This window comes from Pagrus pagrus, assembly GCF_965226575.1.
Source record: "Pagrus pagrus genome assembly, chromosome: 7".
In the NCBI taxonomy this organism is placed as follows: domain Eukaryota; kingdom Metazoa; phylum Chordata; class Actinopteri; order Spariformes; family Sparidae; genus Pagrus; species Pagrus pagrus.
In genome coordinates this window covers 22,315,338-22,333,131 of record NC_140191.1, presented here as the reverse complement: position 1 = coordinate 22,333,131, position 17,794 = coordinate 22,315,338, and the positions used below count along the sequence as shown (strand labels likewise).

General features: G+C 39.8%; 2 protein-coding genes across 4 annotated transcripts; one reads left to right on the top strand and one right to left on the bottom strand.

The window, feature by feature from the left end:
• Positions 1–323: 323 nt before the first annotated feature.
• On the bottom strand, positions 324–12,597 carry azi2 (5-azacytidine induced 2). Of its 3 annotated transcripts, none has more exons than XM_084357753.1 (8): positions 12,454–12,597; positions 10,499–10,752; positions 9,693–9,809; positions 9,301–9,406; positions 8,144–8,277; positions 7,672–7,736; positions 5,954–6,078; positions 324–2,757 (listed from the first exon to the last, which is right to left on the bottom strand). In XM_084357753.1, the coding sequence occupies exons 2-8, from the start codon at positions 10,715–10,717 to the stop codon at positions 2,324–2,326; spliced, it is 1,200 nt and encodes a 399-aa protein (XP_084213879.1). In that variant the 5' UTR covers positions 10,718–10,752; positions 12,454–12,597; the 3' UTR covers positions 324–2,323. The 3 variants fall into 3 exon arrangements, with proteins under 3 accessions (XP_084213879.1, XP_084213881.1, XP_084213880.1); XM_084357755.1 differs by having other exon boundaries at positions 5,969–6,078; XM_084357754.1 differs by having other exon boundaries at positions 9,307–9,406.
• Positions 12,598–13,013: 416 nt separating this feature from the next.
• On the top strand, positions 13,014–17,577 carry LOC311259833 (uncharacterized protein). Its single transcript, XM_084357173.1, has 4 exons — positions 13,014–13,295; positions 13,815–13,935; positions 14,145–14,239; positions 15,776–17,577. Exons 2-4 carry the CDS (start codon positions 13,818–13,820, stop codon positions 15,920–15,922), a joined length of 360 nt encoding a protein of 119 aa, XP_084213299.1. The 5' UTR covers positions 13,014–13,295; positions 13,815–13,817; the 3' UTR covers positions 15,923–17,577.
• The last annotated feature ends 217 nt before the right edge of the window (positions 17,578–17,794 follow it).

Below are 17,794 nucleotides of genomic sequence, written 5' to 3'. Positions count from 1 at the left end.
TGAAAAACATATCTGTATGCAGCACTTGCTAATTGTAAACAAGGAATGTACAGTGTAAAAATGACAGGTGGACACTTGTTTCTTTTGTTTCAGTTACTTAGTTTTTAAGTAACTGCAAAGGCAGAGAAAAACAGCAAGTCCCCATATTGAGAAGCTGGAACCTGGAAAAGCATTTTGGGCATTTTAAAAGTGTACGTATGTGACTCAAACCATTAGGTGATTGTTTCTGTAGTCGTATGAAGGCCTTGTGATGTTAAGTGTGAAATAAATATTTGAGGACAGGAAGCCAAAAAGGAAAAAAAAGTTACTGCTGGTTTCAGATGTAAAGTAGCTTGATATGCCAAAGCCTTCAATTTTATTGAATTGAACCACAGAACTGCATTGCTAAAAATAGAAATAGAGAGACAGAGCAACCTCACACAGTCACTTCCTTTCTTTCATTTAATTGGTCATATTTACAAACAGTCTGAAGTGCAGTAAATCTAAAATATAATCCATATCTACTGTACATTGCATTTTGGTTTGCAAATCGTTTACAGAAGTATGAAACTACTGCTGTAAAATAACACTTCTTAAAAATGAACAGAAAGACCACAGTTATCATGAAACAGACTGAAGAAAATGGAAAAACAAATTCTTTTCAACAACCGTGGGCCTTTTGTGCTTTGTGCACCTATTTTTCAAGTCACAGCTCACATTTCTTCAGGTCATCAGACTTATTGTCTTGCCACCATCACATACAGCTCCTACACACATCAGAAGTCTTTGGGGTAGGGGAGAAAAAACAAAAACGTATAGTTTGGAGTGCAAAACTGCATTTGGCAGAGTACTGAAGCCCACCATATACATTTATACAGATATGCACAATCTTCCCTCTGTATACATTATCTTGTATTCTACTCAAAATGTGTTTTCCTTTGTACATCATTCAGTTTTTTATACTCATCCGACTCTTAAAAAGAGAAATCAAAGAGAAACTTCTCTCTTTACACAGCTTATTTACGTCATACTGCAAAACAAATGTATCAAAGATTAACACCAGCACAGTACAGAGTTTAGATACATTTTCTGTAATTTAAAATCTTCACAAACCTCGAGAGGCTCCAAACTTAATCAGGGTTTCAAATACAGGGAGGTGTATGAAGCCTATCCCATGAGTCCTTTTTATTCAGCCCTACCAAAAAAGAAAAAAACCTCCAACAATGCACAGCCGTAAATCTACATGTCCCTCTGCAACCAAGAAAAGAAAACAACACAACGAATATTGTCTGACAGCAGTTCTGAGAGAACTGATTATGTGATCACAGGCAGGTATAAAGAGGCTTGCTTGATTCGTGGAATTTCTGTGTAGTCATGAAAGGTTGAATCTTTTCTGGTGCCAGTGAGGGTGGAGTGTTTTATTTCAGAAAGCAATACATTTTTAGATTAAAATAATAGTTTCCCACTCATAATGCAACATTGAAAAAACCAAATACTCTATTACTGCATTCTGAAAATGATTTGGTAAGCGTAGGCAGACCGACAGCCTACTTTGATGATTATCCATAAGGACTTGAATGAAAATAAGAAATTGTCAAAGAAGAAAAAGATTTCATTTGGTAGCTGTTAAAATTTGGAACAACAATTTGTGATTATCCTACAGTGACTGTAAGTCCGCCTCCATCACAGTACAAAAACAATCACATCAAGTCCTCATCCCGAGACATACATGGGACATACCTTGTATACTTTACAGCGATCAAATGTTAAAAGACTTGCATTGGGGGGGGGAGTACAGTTTCACAAATTCTCGCATGATGCTGTGGCCCAGGTGATCACTGGCCACAATGGATGGAGAAAGAGGCCCTTTGAGCCCTATTAGGTTTATTAGGACGAGATACAGATACAGGCAGGCGAAAGATGCCCGCACACTGATCTGCACACACAGGCACACTCTGTTGGATGTGTGTATATGCACACACACAAATAAAACTGCTCGTATGCATGCTTGCACACACTTAAGCGTGTGCATACAAGAACACATACACATGGACAAACTATTTATTTTGCTGAGGGTCTCTCATCAACTTTTCCTCTGCAAAGTCAGATATGTTCACCGATGCGGTGTGCAGAGTCTTTACCTCGAAAAGGCCTCCTCTGGCCTCAATTAGTTCCCACAACCAGCAGGTCCAGTCTAGCCCAGAGGAGTGGTCTTATCAACTTAAGGCAGGTTAGGTGGTAGCTATGTGGCAGGGTTGGAGAGTCCATTCATTCATCCATTCGTTTATTTTTCCATCCAATTACACACGCTATTGAATCATCTATTCTCTCATCGAAGTTCCTCTCAATAGGGCTTGGCCCACTCTGCATTGGGAGGGCTCCTGGGAGTGCAGTTTCCAATTGAGGATGAGTTGGATGAAGCGGAGTGTCCTTCCCAGAACATGGCATCACTGGGTTTGGGGGGGCTAGGGAAGGACCGCGAGCTGTCATCCAGGGAGGCTTGGTTCAGGGGAGGCGGGGGCAGGACGACAGAGCAGGTGTCGCTGCCGACCAGAGCCGCTCCTGAACAGCTCTGGGAGGGCCAGGGCCCATTGTACCAGCAGTCCTCCCTCAGACTGTCCGGCAGCAGGGTGCCTGACGGCCCACCGGCAGGGGGGCAGGGGCGGCCGGAGCACGAGGGGAGAGGGGGGGCACTAGGGGGGCGAGGCACTGATGCCCGATGATGGTTGTTGTTCTGTTCCACGTCGTCCAGACACTGGATGGGAACTGTTGAGGCAGCTGGAGAAAGAGGGCGGGATGGAGGGAAAGGAGGGGGGGGGGACATAATGAAGGACAGAGGGAGGAAAGATGAAGGCAAAAGACAGGAGAAGGTTGGATGTGGTTGCAAAAATGAGTCTGAGCTGCAGCATCAGTATCAATATTTGCACTTTGATTCCAAGGTATATTTTTTAAAGCAGTATTTTGTCCAGCCTATTAGTAATGATAATATTTTCATCAATGACATGGCATTAACAGACACCACACCATCCATCAGGTGGAGTACTGAAACTTGTCCATTGCCAAAAGTTAACACTGGATGCTCAGTGAGAATTATCCTTTGATCACATATCACCTGATTCACATACATATTTTTGTTGATTTTATAATATATTTTATCGAGACAAAGTTCCTGTATGGCTGAGATGAAAGCTTTTGGTGAATAAGTGTTCAATATTTTACTCTGTGAAGTAATATTTTTAATATTTGGCATATGGTTCCATTTGAGTGGACTTAAACTGCAAATGTAGACGCATTAATGGAGCACAAAATAATGTTGGTGTGATGCACTGGAGGATAATTCACAGCAATTTAGGGTAATTGGCATTAAATTAACTACTAAGTTTGGTAGACATACATCAGCATCATTATCAGCTCAATGTCAAAAATGAAAACCACTTAACATTTACTTCTCAGTTTTCAATTAATCTCTACCACCAATTATAAGTAGACAAGAGGACAATCTCGTGTGATTTTTGTAAGACCGTAGATAAAATTGATTTTATTCCGTTTTTCTTTATATAAGGCAGTCAGAAGTGTGTGTGAAGAGTGATTTGTTCTTTCAACTACATCATGTCTATCTGCAGCATAAATTAAGCCATTTTCTCTTTCCTGCGATAGCTGCAAGGTCTCTTTTTGTATTTGGCACAATCACACCTCTGTACTTAATTCTGCTCTTATTTACACGTGGATTAAACTTAGATTTCTTAAGAGATTTCAAAATTCCAAGGTGCGTTCAACAGAGCCTTTTGATCCCTGAATAGATGATAAGCCTCATCGAGTAAAAACGGAGTGAGGTAAAATCTCCCACCATGCAGCAGGCTATTGTACATCGTACAATAAAACCTCTGCACCATGTAAACATCACTGCATGTGAATCAGTAAATATCCAAAATAATAATTAGGTTTTGTTCAACAGAACAGAGCACATCCATGCACAAATCAGATGTCCTAATCTCACACACACATCATTGCTTTGCTATCAAATCATCACCTTGAGCAAGTAATAAAGTTTAAATGAGTATCTCCTCCAGCTTTTTTCCCCTACCTCTCTCCATCCACACATCATCTCTCCATCCATCCCTCCCTGCTACTCTTCCATGAGAGGGTCTCCTGAGTCTAGGATTTGAATAAAAGTGATTCCAAAGGAGGAACATTAGAAGAATACAGATGCACAATATGATTGAATAAATACATAGCTCACTCTCCTCCCCCTCCCTCGTCCCATCTCCCTTTCTTTGCCACTCCTGCTTTCCTTATTTCTCTCCATCTGCCTCATCTAAGTTACAGGATTACCCTCTTATTCAGTGGAATAAATAGGCCAAGATTTATTTTCTTGCCATATTTCGTTCTAATTTTCACCTCCTAGTCTCCTCTTCTCACACTCCGAGGGAATTGACAACAGAGGTAATCTCTCCTGGGGTAGAATACATCATCACAGAGGGATTGGAGAGGAGGGACAGACCATTTCATGATGTCCTTTATCAAAGTGTTTTGAGTACTTTGATAATATCCACAGTCTTATCACACCCTTATACAAATTGCAACAAGGAGCAGCAGGAGAAATCTTCTCAGTAAGTAGTAGTTCTTCAGAAAAGCCTTCCCTCAACTGAAGAAAGGCAGTAGTAAACCTCCTCCTTCGTTTGATGTTAGCCACATTAGCTCATGAGTAGAGAAGCGAGGTTTGAATTGCAGCCACTACACTTCAAGTGCACATAAATCTGACACTACCTGACACTTAGATTAAAGACACATTTTTAAATGTCACTTGCCACTGCTGCAGGTTGAAAATAAAAAAATTGGCTGTACTGTCTTTGACTATAGCTTTTAACTTAAATTGTATCATTTCCCCTTTGAAATCTTCTTAAACTATTACTATTATTATAAGTATTATTGACTAGGTAAAGTTTATTTTTTGATTTTTAAATGGGGTACAGACAGCTTCTCTAGAGAGCACACACTGCTTTGATTATTCAACAGTATGGGAAACTTAAGTGTTGAATACAGCCCAGATTTCAGAAAAGTTGCAACGCTGTGTAAAACGCAATCCTTTATATAACCATATGTATGACAGAGTGGTGAACCTCGCCCCATCCGTGCTTGTGAATCTCTGAGTCTGTCGAGGATGCCTCTGTCATACCCGATTATGATTTTATCCCCTGTTACCAGTTAACTGTAAATTAACCTGTGGAGTGGTACAAACAGGTGTATTTAGAGTATTCCACAATGGCCTTGTGTTGCCCCTGTCCCAACTTGTTTGAATTGCGTTGCTGGCATCAAATTCAGATGAATGATGAGAAGGTTGACGGGGTCGAACGTTACATATACTTGCATGCTAAAAGGATAAGAAAATCATCACATTCTGTTTCATTTATTTATGTTTTATGAAGCGTCCCAACTTTTTGGAAATCAGGGCAGTATGATCAGGTTGGAATCAGGCCGAATACAGAAATGCAAAAGATACAGGTACACCTGAACTTATGAATGTGACACTAATGTGTGCCAAGTTTACAAATGTTAATGTATTTTACATGAGGAAAATACATCAAAATTAATACATACAAGATAAAAAAATTTAAATACATGGGATAAGGATTCAAAAGGAAACTAAAGGAAAATAATTACCCGGGCCCTTACGGTAAAAGCAGAATTGCCATTTGATTTTTAAGTAGTCTGGACGACAGAAGGAACTTGCAAAAAGATTTCGAGGCTGCACTCACTGCATCTCAGTGGTAACCCACTGTATAAATATTCACTATAAGGGAATATAAGGGGATAAATGATGCTCCCTCTGCTGTATGTGCTGGAGCTGAGGAGATAGAAGGGGGGCAGTTCTGGTGGGTTATCACATATACACAAACACAGAAATTAAAGATGGAATGATTTGTATCAAAATATAAACCAACAACAAGCCCATGTGTTTGTGTGTGTGCCTCACCTTGTCTTGACTCACCGATAAGTGGCCTGAGTTTCCTAATCAGGCCTGTTTGGTGCTTCAGCTCCGACTGGAGACGAGTGACCTCGCAGCACAAAGCCTCGTACGTCTGCTGCATGCTCCTCTCCCTACAGAAGGACAGGGCATTTCATTTAAACAATATAATAATAAGGAATTTCTGCTTTTGTTGACAGCCTGTGTGGTTAGAAACATCCAACTGTCAGACAGGCTCTCATATATGGAATCATGCAGTTTAAATATCCTTGATATTATTAATTTACTCAAAAGGGCATTTTGTGTGCATTGACACTTTTCCTAAACTCAAAGCAATGATTTGCAATGAATTTGATTGAAATTTGTATCATCATGAAAACCTTATTTATTAAGCAACGTACAGAAATTGTTAGAGAGGCTTGGTAATGGACTGACTTCTGTGTGATAACTGTAATTCAGCTCTATGGTTTGTTTCTTTGCTGACACATGTGCCTGCTGTGCTGCACAGAGGAGTTCTACAGGCGTTGAGCAAAACCATTTAACAGCAGAGGTTAAAGATGATGCCACTCTAAACTGTAATGGCGCATTAAATGCTAAATCAACAACCGCAGCATTACAGACCAACGACAGTAAAAATAAATACATTTAAAAAATAAAAGTGGTAGGACTTCAGGCAACACCTACAAACTGCCCTATCCACACCTTATGTTAAGATGCAAAATCTCATCAACACTTTGCCTTAAATTCAAACACCTGCCTAAAACGGCAAAAAAACAGAAAAACTGTGAGGCAAAAGTAAAGCTTTTTGTGCCGCTAAAAACTAACACCATCGGCAAACTGCTGACACGTGAAACAATTATAACGCACCACAAATAGAATTTTTGTCACGAAATGTGAGGAGATGCTAATTTAAGGGAGATTATCTTCACTGAAAAAGTAGGCGGAGGGCTGTTCTTTATGCTACAGGCTAGACCGTAAACATCAAAACACCGGAGTGCAAATTTAAAACTATTTCTAATGGACGCAAGTGTTAAGGGCTTAGCTGTAGCTGATCAGGAATAAAGTCGAGGTTCTTCTGAGGTTATCTGCATATCACTGGCTGTCATGCAGACTTTATAACGTATAGAGCTGCACCCTCCTCTAGTGGCCAGAAGGCGCAATTACAACATCAGCAGACACCATGTGTAATATACACCGCTCTAACCAGTGCAGTCTCTCACATACCTTTTGTTCCACACTTGACCCTCGTGTTATTTCTTGTAACTTTCTTACACATGTTGAAGGGCTCATTATGATGTTTTAACCAGATTACATTGATAAAGTACGTTAATTCCCATTTTCTAGGAAGCAACTGAATAATTTGAAATTTGGTGCGATGTAGAAACTGTCAGAGGCTTAAAATGTGCTTGAAATATGTCAAAGTCAGGATCTTTGTTGCAGTTGAAAACATTGATTGGAAACGTCTTCCATGTGTTGTATTTAAGTGCACATGGGAAGCACTCACACACACTCACAAAATCAGAAAATTTTGTCAGAAAATTAGAACAAACAAGAAAAATTAACATGTTTTTGATGGTTACTTATTATGACTATCACCAACTGAAGGATCTTCGTTGTATTTTCTTCACTGCAACATTGCTTTCTTTGTTGTCATTTTTGGTTACTGAAACAAGGGTTGGGCACTAAATAAACAGTCACTCTTCGATGAAATTCATAAAACACAATACCTTGCTTTATACTTTGCGTCACAGGTCTGGTCCGAGTCTGGTCCGTTAAGGCCATGTGGTTCTTCCTAAAACAGAGTTCAGTTAGGCAAAGTTGAGTGGAGGTGTTTGTTTTTCTATTTTAACATAACTCAGGACTCATCTGCTCCTCTTCAACCCATTTTCTCTTTGTTTCTCTCTTTTCATCCTTCAGCAATCAATTTTTCTATTGTTCAAGCTTTAGCATATCCACCCCTTCCCCTCTTTAAGACCCACTTCGCCTACCGTTTCTTAATGTCACCTTGTCTCGCTGTGCCCAAACACCTCTCCTCCATGCTGTTTCCTCTCTTCTAGTTACGCCACATCTCTCTAGAGTCTGCTGTTTATCTGCACTACTCTCTCCAGCCCCTCTTATCTAACCCCTTTTTCCTCTCTGTCCTCCTTTATCCATTATCCTCTCCTGTCTTTTCAACTCCGTCTTCCCACCTTCACTTACCCCACTTCTATCCAGCAGTCTGCCGTTTTCCAGTGTCACCCTGTCCAGCTCCTCCTGCAGTTTGTGGATCTTTAGTTCAGTGCTGACCCTGTCCACCTGCCAGTAGTCCTGAGGGCTGTTCAGGCTTTTCATCACTGCACACACACGATAAAAACGCTGTTACATTGTTACCATCGATGAGGGAATACATGTTCAAATTTGTGAACTGGTCGACTTGAAAATGTTAAAAGTTGAAAGCATTGCTATTTTCCACTCAGTATAAAATACATATCATTATAATTGTCACTTCAATGACCTTTGCTGTGTATGATTTTAAACTCAATGAATCAGATATTTGATAAGATAAATGGTTAAACAGAGCAATAGGTTAAAGCAAAATACACTGAAAGTTTCAAAAATAAAATAGTTTCTTATGTAATTGTAATTGCAAAGTTGAGCCAAGTTACATTAGACCCTGACCGATATCTCAGTCAACCAAATTAATAGGCCGTTATTGGCTTATCTCAGATATATAAATTTACTTAGAAAAAGGTTTTATATCAACGTATATTGGACTACATGTATGCTAATATGATTTTTTTTTTTTTTAACGCAGACATAAAGTCCCTGGGATATTTTATAATTATTGCCCTGATTTCATTTTGGACAATAAGCTTATTGTTAAACTGTCAAATATCCAGTCTCCATTACATGTTTTGGTCACAAGTGTTGAATACCACATACATTAATGAATATGAATATCGGCCAATATGTCGACATGGGAATTTTGTATTCCCTTATATCGGTATTGACATCAGCCCAAAAAATCTAGTATCAGTCGGGCTCTTATTTATATACTTTCAGGCAGTTGAATCTACAGGAATCATCATATTGTATAAGTTTATTTTTATATTCTTTATTACTTTTTGAGAGAAGCTCTTACTACAGACAACTACACACAGACTGTACAAAACAATGTACAATAATTCCCACTGAAGTGTAGTGTAATACAAATATTACAGTGTCAAAAGTATCTCAAGATTGTACTCAAGTGAACATAATTACTACATAGGTACTTCAAATTTGACACAGTGTAATATCTGGTTTGACACATGCACGTTCGCAGTGTTTAAAGTACTGCTGGTATAAAGAGTAGAATGCAACCCTGTGCGCTCTACCTGTACCTTGGCTGGTCTCCATCTCTGTCCTCAGCTGAAGCAGCTCCAACTCTTTGGCCTGGAGCTGCTCTGTCAGCAACCGCTCACTCTCACTCTTCTCCTTTTTCTGACAGAGAAAGAGAGGAGACAGTGAGGTAGAGGGGGAGGAAGATGAGGGGAGAGTCAGCATTTATATATATGCAGCAAACACTCTCTTTCTCTGTTGTTCCCAGTTAAAACATGCACCTGTGCTGTATTTCTGTGATGATATCATGAGCTGGGTGTTTCTATTTAAGTTACAAAACAAACCTATATTAATTCTGCTTAAAAATACACAGTCTTTGGGACATACTTGATCTTTGTGCCCGACTCTAGTCAATTTGAGGATGATTCAAATTAATCAGTGAACGCACCAGTTTGTTAAGCTCCAGCTGCAGGTCCTCCTTCTCTATATAGATACCTCGGTAAGCACTGAAGGCCTTGTTTACATACTGGGGACCCTCTGATGGAGGAGCCTCTGGCCTGAAGAGCTACAGTGGGGATAGAAAAAACACACAGGCGAGAAGACAGATCAATTTCTTGTCATTTAAATATCTGTGGTAGGAAGTTACTTTCCTCCCACCACATCCTATCTTGATGCTGCAGCAGATAAAAGCAAAACAGATAAAAGACTTCTAGAGAAGCAGCCCTGCCCACATCTTGTGCAGCACTTTCACTTCAGCCTACCATCTGTATTAGGACCCTTCCTGTTTAAATAGCTCTCTCTGTCTGTATTGTACTCAATCCTTTGTTTTTTTTTTTCAAATCCAATTTCAGGAGCCTTCTCCCCCAAGTGTAGTGCTCCAACACACTGTTTGGCAATGCCATACTTTTCCAGACCTCCTCTTTGTTTTTAGACAGTGCAGATTTATTCCTCATTGTTTTATAGCTTTGACTATAGGCCAACAATATTAATGATGCTGGCATGCGGACTCTCCCAGAGGCGAGTATTTTGCAGTCTGCTGTTGAATTTGCTGACTTTTTCCAAACTTTCTCTGAGCATCCTGTGTTTGTCCATAACTCTGACATCCTGAAAAATCTGTCTCCCTTCATCTCCGTCTATAGCTTGCTGTCTGGCTGTTTATCCATCTGGATGAGCAGTATGTTCTTTTAATTCATTCTCCTCATGCCGTTATCTCTTTCTTCTATCCCACCATCGCCCTTTTGTTTACATCTATACCTTATCCTCCAGCTGCTTAACTCTCTTCCTCAGCAAAGTATTCTCCCGCTCTGTGTCTCTCAGCCTCTTCTTGATGTCCTCGTAGGCCGTGACCAGGGCGAAGTGGGAAGCGACAGATTCATCGCCGGCACACACCGATACAGGACTCTCGCCAGCGCCGGTGTAGGCCGTCTCATGTTGAAGGATGCAGATGTCATCATCCACTGCCAAGGGCTCCATGCCTGCACAGGCCTACTCTGTAGCAGATAGAAGACCTGTGGATTATGGAGTTTTATTAGTTATAGTTTCTGCACATTATTGTGACATGTGAAGGAATAGTTGGCTATTGCTATATTTGGTTTACATATCCAACAGATCATTTTTGCAATCAAACAGTGTCCAACTGTTTGATGCGTTGTTCAGCTTATGACACTATGAAATGGTGAATGACCACAATGAATGACTTCCTGTTTCATGGGACATTTTCACAAAGTAAACACAAAGTCGGGGACAATGCTTAAAACCTACGCAGCAGTTCATATATGTGGTTTAGTCCTGCTTTTAAAGGAAACTGTGACTAGGAGGAAAGGATTCAGCTTAGATTTAAAGGGGTTCACAGATTATGAGCCTTTTTAACCTTGCCACCCATTTTTAAAGGACCTAATGTTGTTGTGTTACTGGCAGCTCAGATGTTTCATCATTACGTGATGCAAGAATGTCGTAAAATATCCTTCATAGTTTCAGGGTGTGACTGCTCTGTCTGAGACAGGCCTCAAGCAACCAACATCATCAGGGCGCATATGAATGAGCTCAGTGCCGCCATCCTCAGGCCGACCTTACAATAACAGATGCATTTCTTATGCAAAGTTCACTCAACCTCCACCCAACATAAGTCCTCTGGCTTATTTTAACACTCAATTCCACAAAATTTGAACAATATGTGAAGGAGCACAAACATATAAATATTTTAAAGAAAAAGTACTATTTGTGATATGTGAGGCGTTTGTGTGCACTGTGATTCAGGAACATTGGCCCTGAATGAAAATGCCATATGTACACAACACTATTTGTAGTTCCTGGATTGTTAAATAAGTGTAATTCCTCACACTGGCCTGAACACAGACCTGTTGTTATAGGGATGCCTCACAGTCCAGTTTACTTTCACCTAGAATCAAAAGCAGTCCAGTCAAACTACCTGGGACAGACATAACCTAAAGCTAACCTACAGCAAACACACTCCTCAAACCTTTGGCTCGTCAGCAGACACGATGCAGCTCACCCTACTTGATGATGTCAGCATGCAATGATGCAGCAAACACCGAGGAGCCAAGTTTTTAACACTGAAGGCCGAAGCTTTTAGAAGAATAAGTTTCAGGAGAGTGACCTGACAGGCTATTGGATCACTGCCACGGATACAAACCGAGCAAAACATGACACGCAGAGCGGCTGACTTTGAAGGACGACTTTAGAAAATGGTGTGAAATCGAAAGTGACCCCAGCAAGTGCTCAAAACGAAAGTCAACGTGAATCCCAAACAAGACACGAAGAGCAGCGTCATTTCCTTAGACCACTCTCTGTAAAATATGAGAGCTAACGGCTAACAGGGAAATGACAGCAACAAAGATATCGTATTTCATCCAAAGAGCCACCGAAAAGCGGTCGGAATCGGGATGTAAACAATCAATGAATCTCGTTTGTGTACGATGCTAACGTTATGGTGTTAGCTTCCGTGATCTCAGTTGACATCCGACAAAACACACCGACAGGCACTTCTAAAATAGGCTTGAGAATGAATAACAGAATTAGTGGTAGATGACCTACAGAAACGTAAAACATGTAACAACAGCCACGGTGATTAAAATGATCGATCTGTTGTGATGATAACAGTTAGCTAGCGCTTAGCTTACGTCTTCTGGCTATTCTTGGCTAGGTGAAGCAAAAGCAGTCGATTGTTTTCACTGTCGACTTTCACTAACCGTGTTAGATGCTGTCCTCAGTTAGGTGCCAGTCGGCCACACAGGATTATCATTTATTCTCGGAAAAAGGAGACCTGTTTCTCGAAGAAAAACAAAGAGACGAGGCTGGACACTCGCACCGTGTCAGAACTGACAGGTGAGGAAACAAAAACTTCCGGGAGTCACTTGACTGCTCAAGTCCTTTCAAAATAAACGCACGATGTAGAGAGAAGTGTCTAACATCAGTACTGTCGTTTGTGCACCTTGACAAGATAACTTTCTATTAAAATAATAATAAAATGCAGCGGTGTCGATTTAGTTGGACAAATGTTAAAGAGGAGGAAGCTCTGCTGGGTTATAAAAACAGTTCAGAAAGTTAACACACGAATAGCCGAGAGCCCTTGGTGAAGCTTTCAGTTGGTAGTTTGCTTACAAAGCTAGATTTAATAAAATAATTAATTAATTAAGTATTGTGCCTATTTCAGTTCTATGTCCCTGAACAAAACCACTTACCTTCAAACACTTCTTCTTCTTCTTCTTCTTCTTCTTCGCCGCATGGTGGTGGCGGAGTAAACGTCATATCTTGCAGTTACGTTAATGGAGGCATCCATCTTACTCAGGACCGAGGTGTTGGAGGGGTGGACCAGCCGCATTTTAACAATAAACTTCTCTACCACGGCAAGCCAGAGGAAGAAGTGACAAGTGAGCACTGATAAAAGAAGATAAAGAAGCAGAAAAAGACTTAAAACTAGAATAAACTACTGTCTGGAGAAACTTCCAACTTAATAGTTCGCACCCACAAGCCTTACAGCTAGCATAAGGTTGCAGCAATTATCCAACATTTGCTCACTTGCTAAGCTAAGGTAAGATTACCTCACACTGACTCTGCCAAAATATAACTTAATTTCTTTATCACTGACAAAAAAATAAATTTAAATACAATTATATGACCTTTGTTATAGGTCATATATGACCTTTGTTATATTTTCTGTGAGTTATTGGGCTAGGGGGTATATTGATTCATAGTAGCTAGCTAGCAGCTAGCAAGCAAACTATTAATACACCAAATCTAAAAAACTAGATTCAATTAACTTGACCGTATATTAATATTTTAGTTTACCAACTTTTTATCTATGTAATACTTTGTTGGTGAAGTGAGAGAGAAACATTGGTTCGCTGCTATAAGTAGGCATTACCAGCAGACAGTGACTGTACAGCACAGAACATTTAGGTGTGTGCACAGTATGTGTGTATGCAAAATATCTCTTCATCAACATGTCTAATTAATATATGGGTTTAAATGGTATCATCTGCACAGTTTTTCTCTCTATTCCCTGCGTTGGCAAATATTTTCTAAATGTTCTTTATTAATCACATTAAAGGCCATGGCAAACAAAAGTGGGACATCCAAAACCTGTCCTTTGGCTGTGGAAGAAGCTGCGAGAATGATTGACATGTCATGTGACGAGGTACCTGAGATCAGCATCTCAAAGACTCAGGAGTGTAAGCCCAACGTTTGCATATATCAGCACAATTGATTGTGTGTTTACTGACTTCCCTGTGACTGTAGCATACACAAGTCTTACTGCAGTCTTTCAGAGAGGAACATTATTTTCAATCACAGTATAAATCTTTCATTTTAATCCATTTTGATATATATTTTATTTATGCACCCTGCTGCTACTGGGTTTTATGTGTCAATGTCATTGCAGTGTTGTCAAAGGCTCAGCTGCTGATGAGAGACATGGAGGAGCTGCTGGAATATTGCACAATAACAGGCCCCTCCAACCAGGGTCGGGGCAGAACGGTATGTATAAGTCATTTTTTTTTCACTGCAGGGTACGGTTCGACGCGACTCTACCTGTTTTTAGTACAAGGTGCCTTGCTCTACTTCGTTTTCCACTACAAATAGTACCCCCTAAAGGTAGGCGGTATTCTTAGCTGAAAGTCATAGCGACGCTGCACATGCTTCACTTCTCCAGCGTTTCCGAAACAACACGTTGGAGCTTTACTTTGGTTTTGAGAAGCTGCAACCTTTATACACTGACAAACTTTAACCTACACTGCACAGTTACTGCTAAACTAGCAACGTCACTCGCACTCACCGTAAGTGACAATACTATTTGTGATTGTCTGACCAATCAGTGGTCTGCAGTATTTTGACATTGCCTGTTATTATTGGCTCAGCTCACTTTGATCTTGGACCGAGGTATTATCAAATAGTGTACTAGGTAACTGGTACTGTGCACAATGGGAAAAAAGGGAGTCAGGTCAGGTCAAGCCGTATCATGCGGTGGAAAAAAACTAAAGAGGCAAAACCTTGGACCATCCTAAAACCATGACCACAATCTTTCCCGAACCATAACCAAGTAGTTTTAGTTTTTTGAGTCTAATTTTAACCATATTGCCTTCATGGAGTTGGTCACATTTTTCTACGAGGTTTGTCTTCTTGCTTCTTGTCTTCTGTGCTCCGCTGACAATGTGTATTTGTATAATTCATCTCATCCTGTCTTGAAGCAGATAGAGTTGTTATGTTAACACTGTGCTAAGGTCAGAGGTGGTCAGGTTAGATGAGTTCCTTGAATTGTAGTTGTCAATTGACCTAGAAGCTGCTTTACTATTTCACCATTTAATCCGCGCCACTCGGCTTCTTTTACATGGTCCTTCATCAAAGCGATCAAGGGCCAAACAGCTTTAAGCATTAAATCCTTCTGACCTATTTCGTGAAGTACCAGTGGGGCCGACAAATAAATACAACTTTTTCCAAAAACTAGGTAGAAATATTTCTGTGCTTCAAAGAAAATGCCTTCAGAGCATAGTGTTCTGATTTAGCAGCTGTTATTTTCAGTCAGTTGATTTACAACCTCGATACCTGCGTCAATTTTGTCCATGCTTGTTGCCATATTTCTTTGGATTCTGGCTGTGGCCCAGTCAGATGATGTTCCCAGCCTCAGTCTCACCTATAAAGGCAGTCATTAGTGCCGTTGTTTCTCCAACTGGAAAAACAGCCATTCGTGGAAGGCATTTGAATCTCTCAAACTAAATTTGAGATGTAGGCACTTATTCATAAGTTTGGAACCAGGCTAGCAAAACACTAAGTTAGCATGGTTGTGAGGGAATGCTCATAAATTCTTTATCAGGAAGTATGCAAGCTCATAAACACACCCACACACTAGTAGACACACAAACCCTGGTGCACATCGTTCTCTGTATGCACTTACTGCACAGGGCAGTATTCTTTTTTGAATAATGGATGCACAAATTACCTTGTTATTATTTTTAATGTGCTCAGGTATACCGTGCACAGCATGGTCAAGTGTTTATATTGTTGTTGTTTTGACAGGTCCAGCAGGAGGGTCAGGCCAGTATAGAGGAGGATGGAGATTGCTTGGTCGTGGAGGGCTTCAGGTTTGAGAGCGCGGCCAGTGTCGAGGAACTGAGGAGGCTGAATTCACAAGCTGGTGCAAGAGGACGTCAGGGCGACACATGACTGATGGCTGCCTTAGTGGTTTCTATCACACAAGGTCAAATGACTGGCAGAGGTAACAATGGCAGACAGAGAGCCAACAAATGACATGATTTAAAATGATGGGAGAAGAGCTGACATGAGTAGTAGTATTACGCCAATTTATATCGAGGATATAAACCAATTTTATATAAATGTTCTAATTGTTCCTAAATGTTTACGTTGGACATAAAGAGTTATTTGTTCATTGTTGTTTGTTTAAGATATTTGAGCACCAAGAACATGGTTTTACAGTTTTGAATCGGCATATTTGGCACAATGTTTGATTTGAACAGTTCAGAATATGATCATACAGTTTACTTTGAGTGTTGTATTCATAGTACTGCCACAATATATTCCAGGAACGATTACAAGTTAAAGTTAGAATGCCATTGTTGAGGCTAATGTTGATGTCTTTACATTATAATCTGTTAGTCAGCATAGTTCATCTTGCAGCTGTAGTAATGTGATCTGGATGGAACAGTAACTCACTGATATTCCATACACTTATGCCTGTTTTATTTCATTTAATGTCGTTGCCCTGATATATAGTGTGGGTCACACACACACCGTTGGTGTCTTTCTGTATACAACAACACACTGCGGGTCGGATGGGGACATGGCTTTCTGTTTGATTACACAGCGCTGTTAGACTCTTCAGTGTCCTTCCCGTTTGCTCCCTATTGTAGATCATCTTGCTCCGTAAAAGCACCTCCAGCACTCTGATTATAGTAAAGTTTCACAGCCCACCGTACTTTTTAGTGCAGTCGGCCGGAAGAAAGATAGTATAATAAATGAATGTGACAGTGCTATACTTGGGTATCTGAGGGTCTATAAGAAATCTTAGAATCTTATAATTGAATAACCTGAAGTCAAGACCTTTAAAGTTCATAAATACAGTTCAGTGCATTGGAGGAAGATTATGACAGTGTAGTCCCTCAGTCTTAAATATGTTGCTCTTCCTCAGTCTACGATGTAGGATTTTTACCCTGGTAGCTCAGATGCATTGTTCACTCTCTTTACTCTGCTGATTTTGGTGGTGAAACTGGTATTGAAAACATGATAATTTGCATTTGAAATTAATGAAAACTTGTGATCCAATGATTACAGTATTTGATGATGAATGTTAAGACATTATGGCACTGTTCAGCTCTACAGGGGAATAAAAAATATTTTTTTTTACAATTTTTTCTACATTGTTACTGTAGTTTTATTAAATCTTTTAAATGCACAGATGAAATTGCAGGAAAATGGTCATCTTTATAAAACTTGACCTGAATGTGTCAAGGGAAGCCAAGTGCGGTAGCATTGAAAATGAAATCCTTCTCCGCCCTTTATAACCTTGCAGTAGTGGAATATAATGACGTACATTTACTTAGGTACTCAATTTTGAGGTTCTTGTACACTACTTGAGTATTTCCATATTATGCTACATTAAACTTCTCATTGTGCTTTTAACTCCACTGCATTTATCTGACAGTTTTAGTTGGTTGCATTGCAAATTAATGCTATTAATACAAATTACAAATCAACTAATATAAATTATGATGCATTATTATAGGTTAGGCTATCAGCAATATATAAAGTAATTTAAATTAGTTCCACCTGACTAGCTGCAACATTAAGGTGATTAACACATTAATGTATTAATAATTATAATACAATAATATAATATATATGATTCTGGCACTAAACAAGTCTTTTGCTTAATTGTGTCATTATGGAGTAAATGTTGATTGCACAATATAATGGCTAAAGAATAATGACATCAACAGCGTTAAGATTAGTTCCCTATAAACCTCACTTTCAATATGCTATGTTGTCTGCCACCAGGCATGAATTCCCCAGGGAAAATGA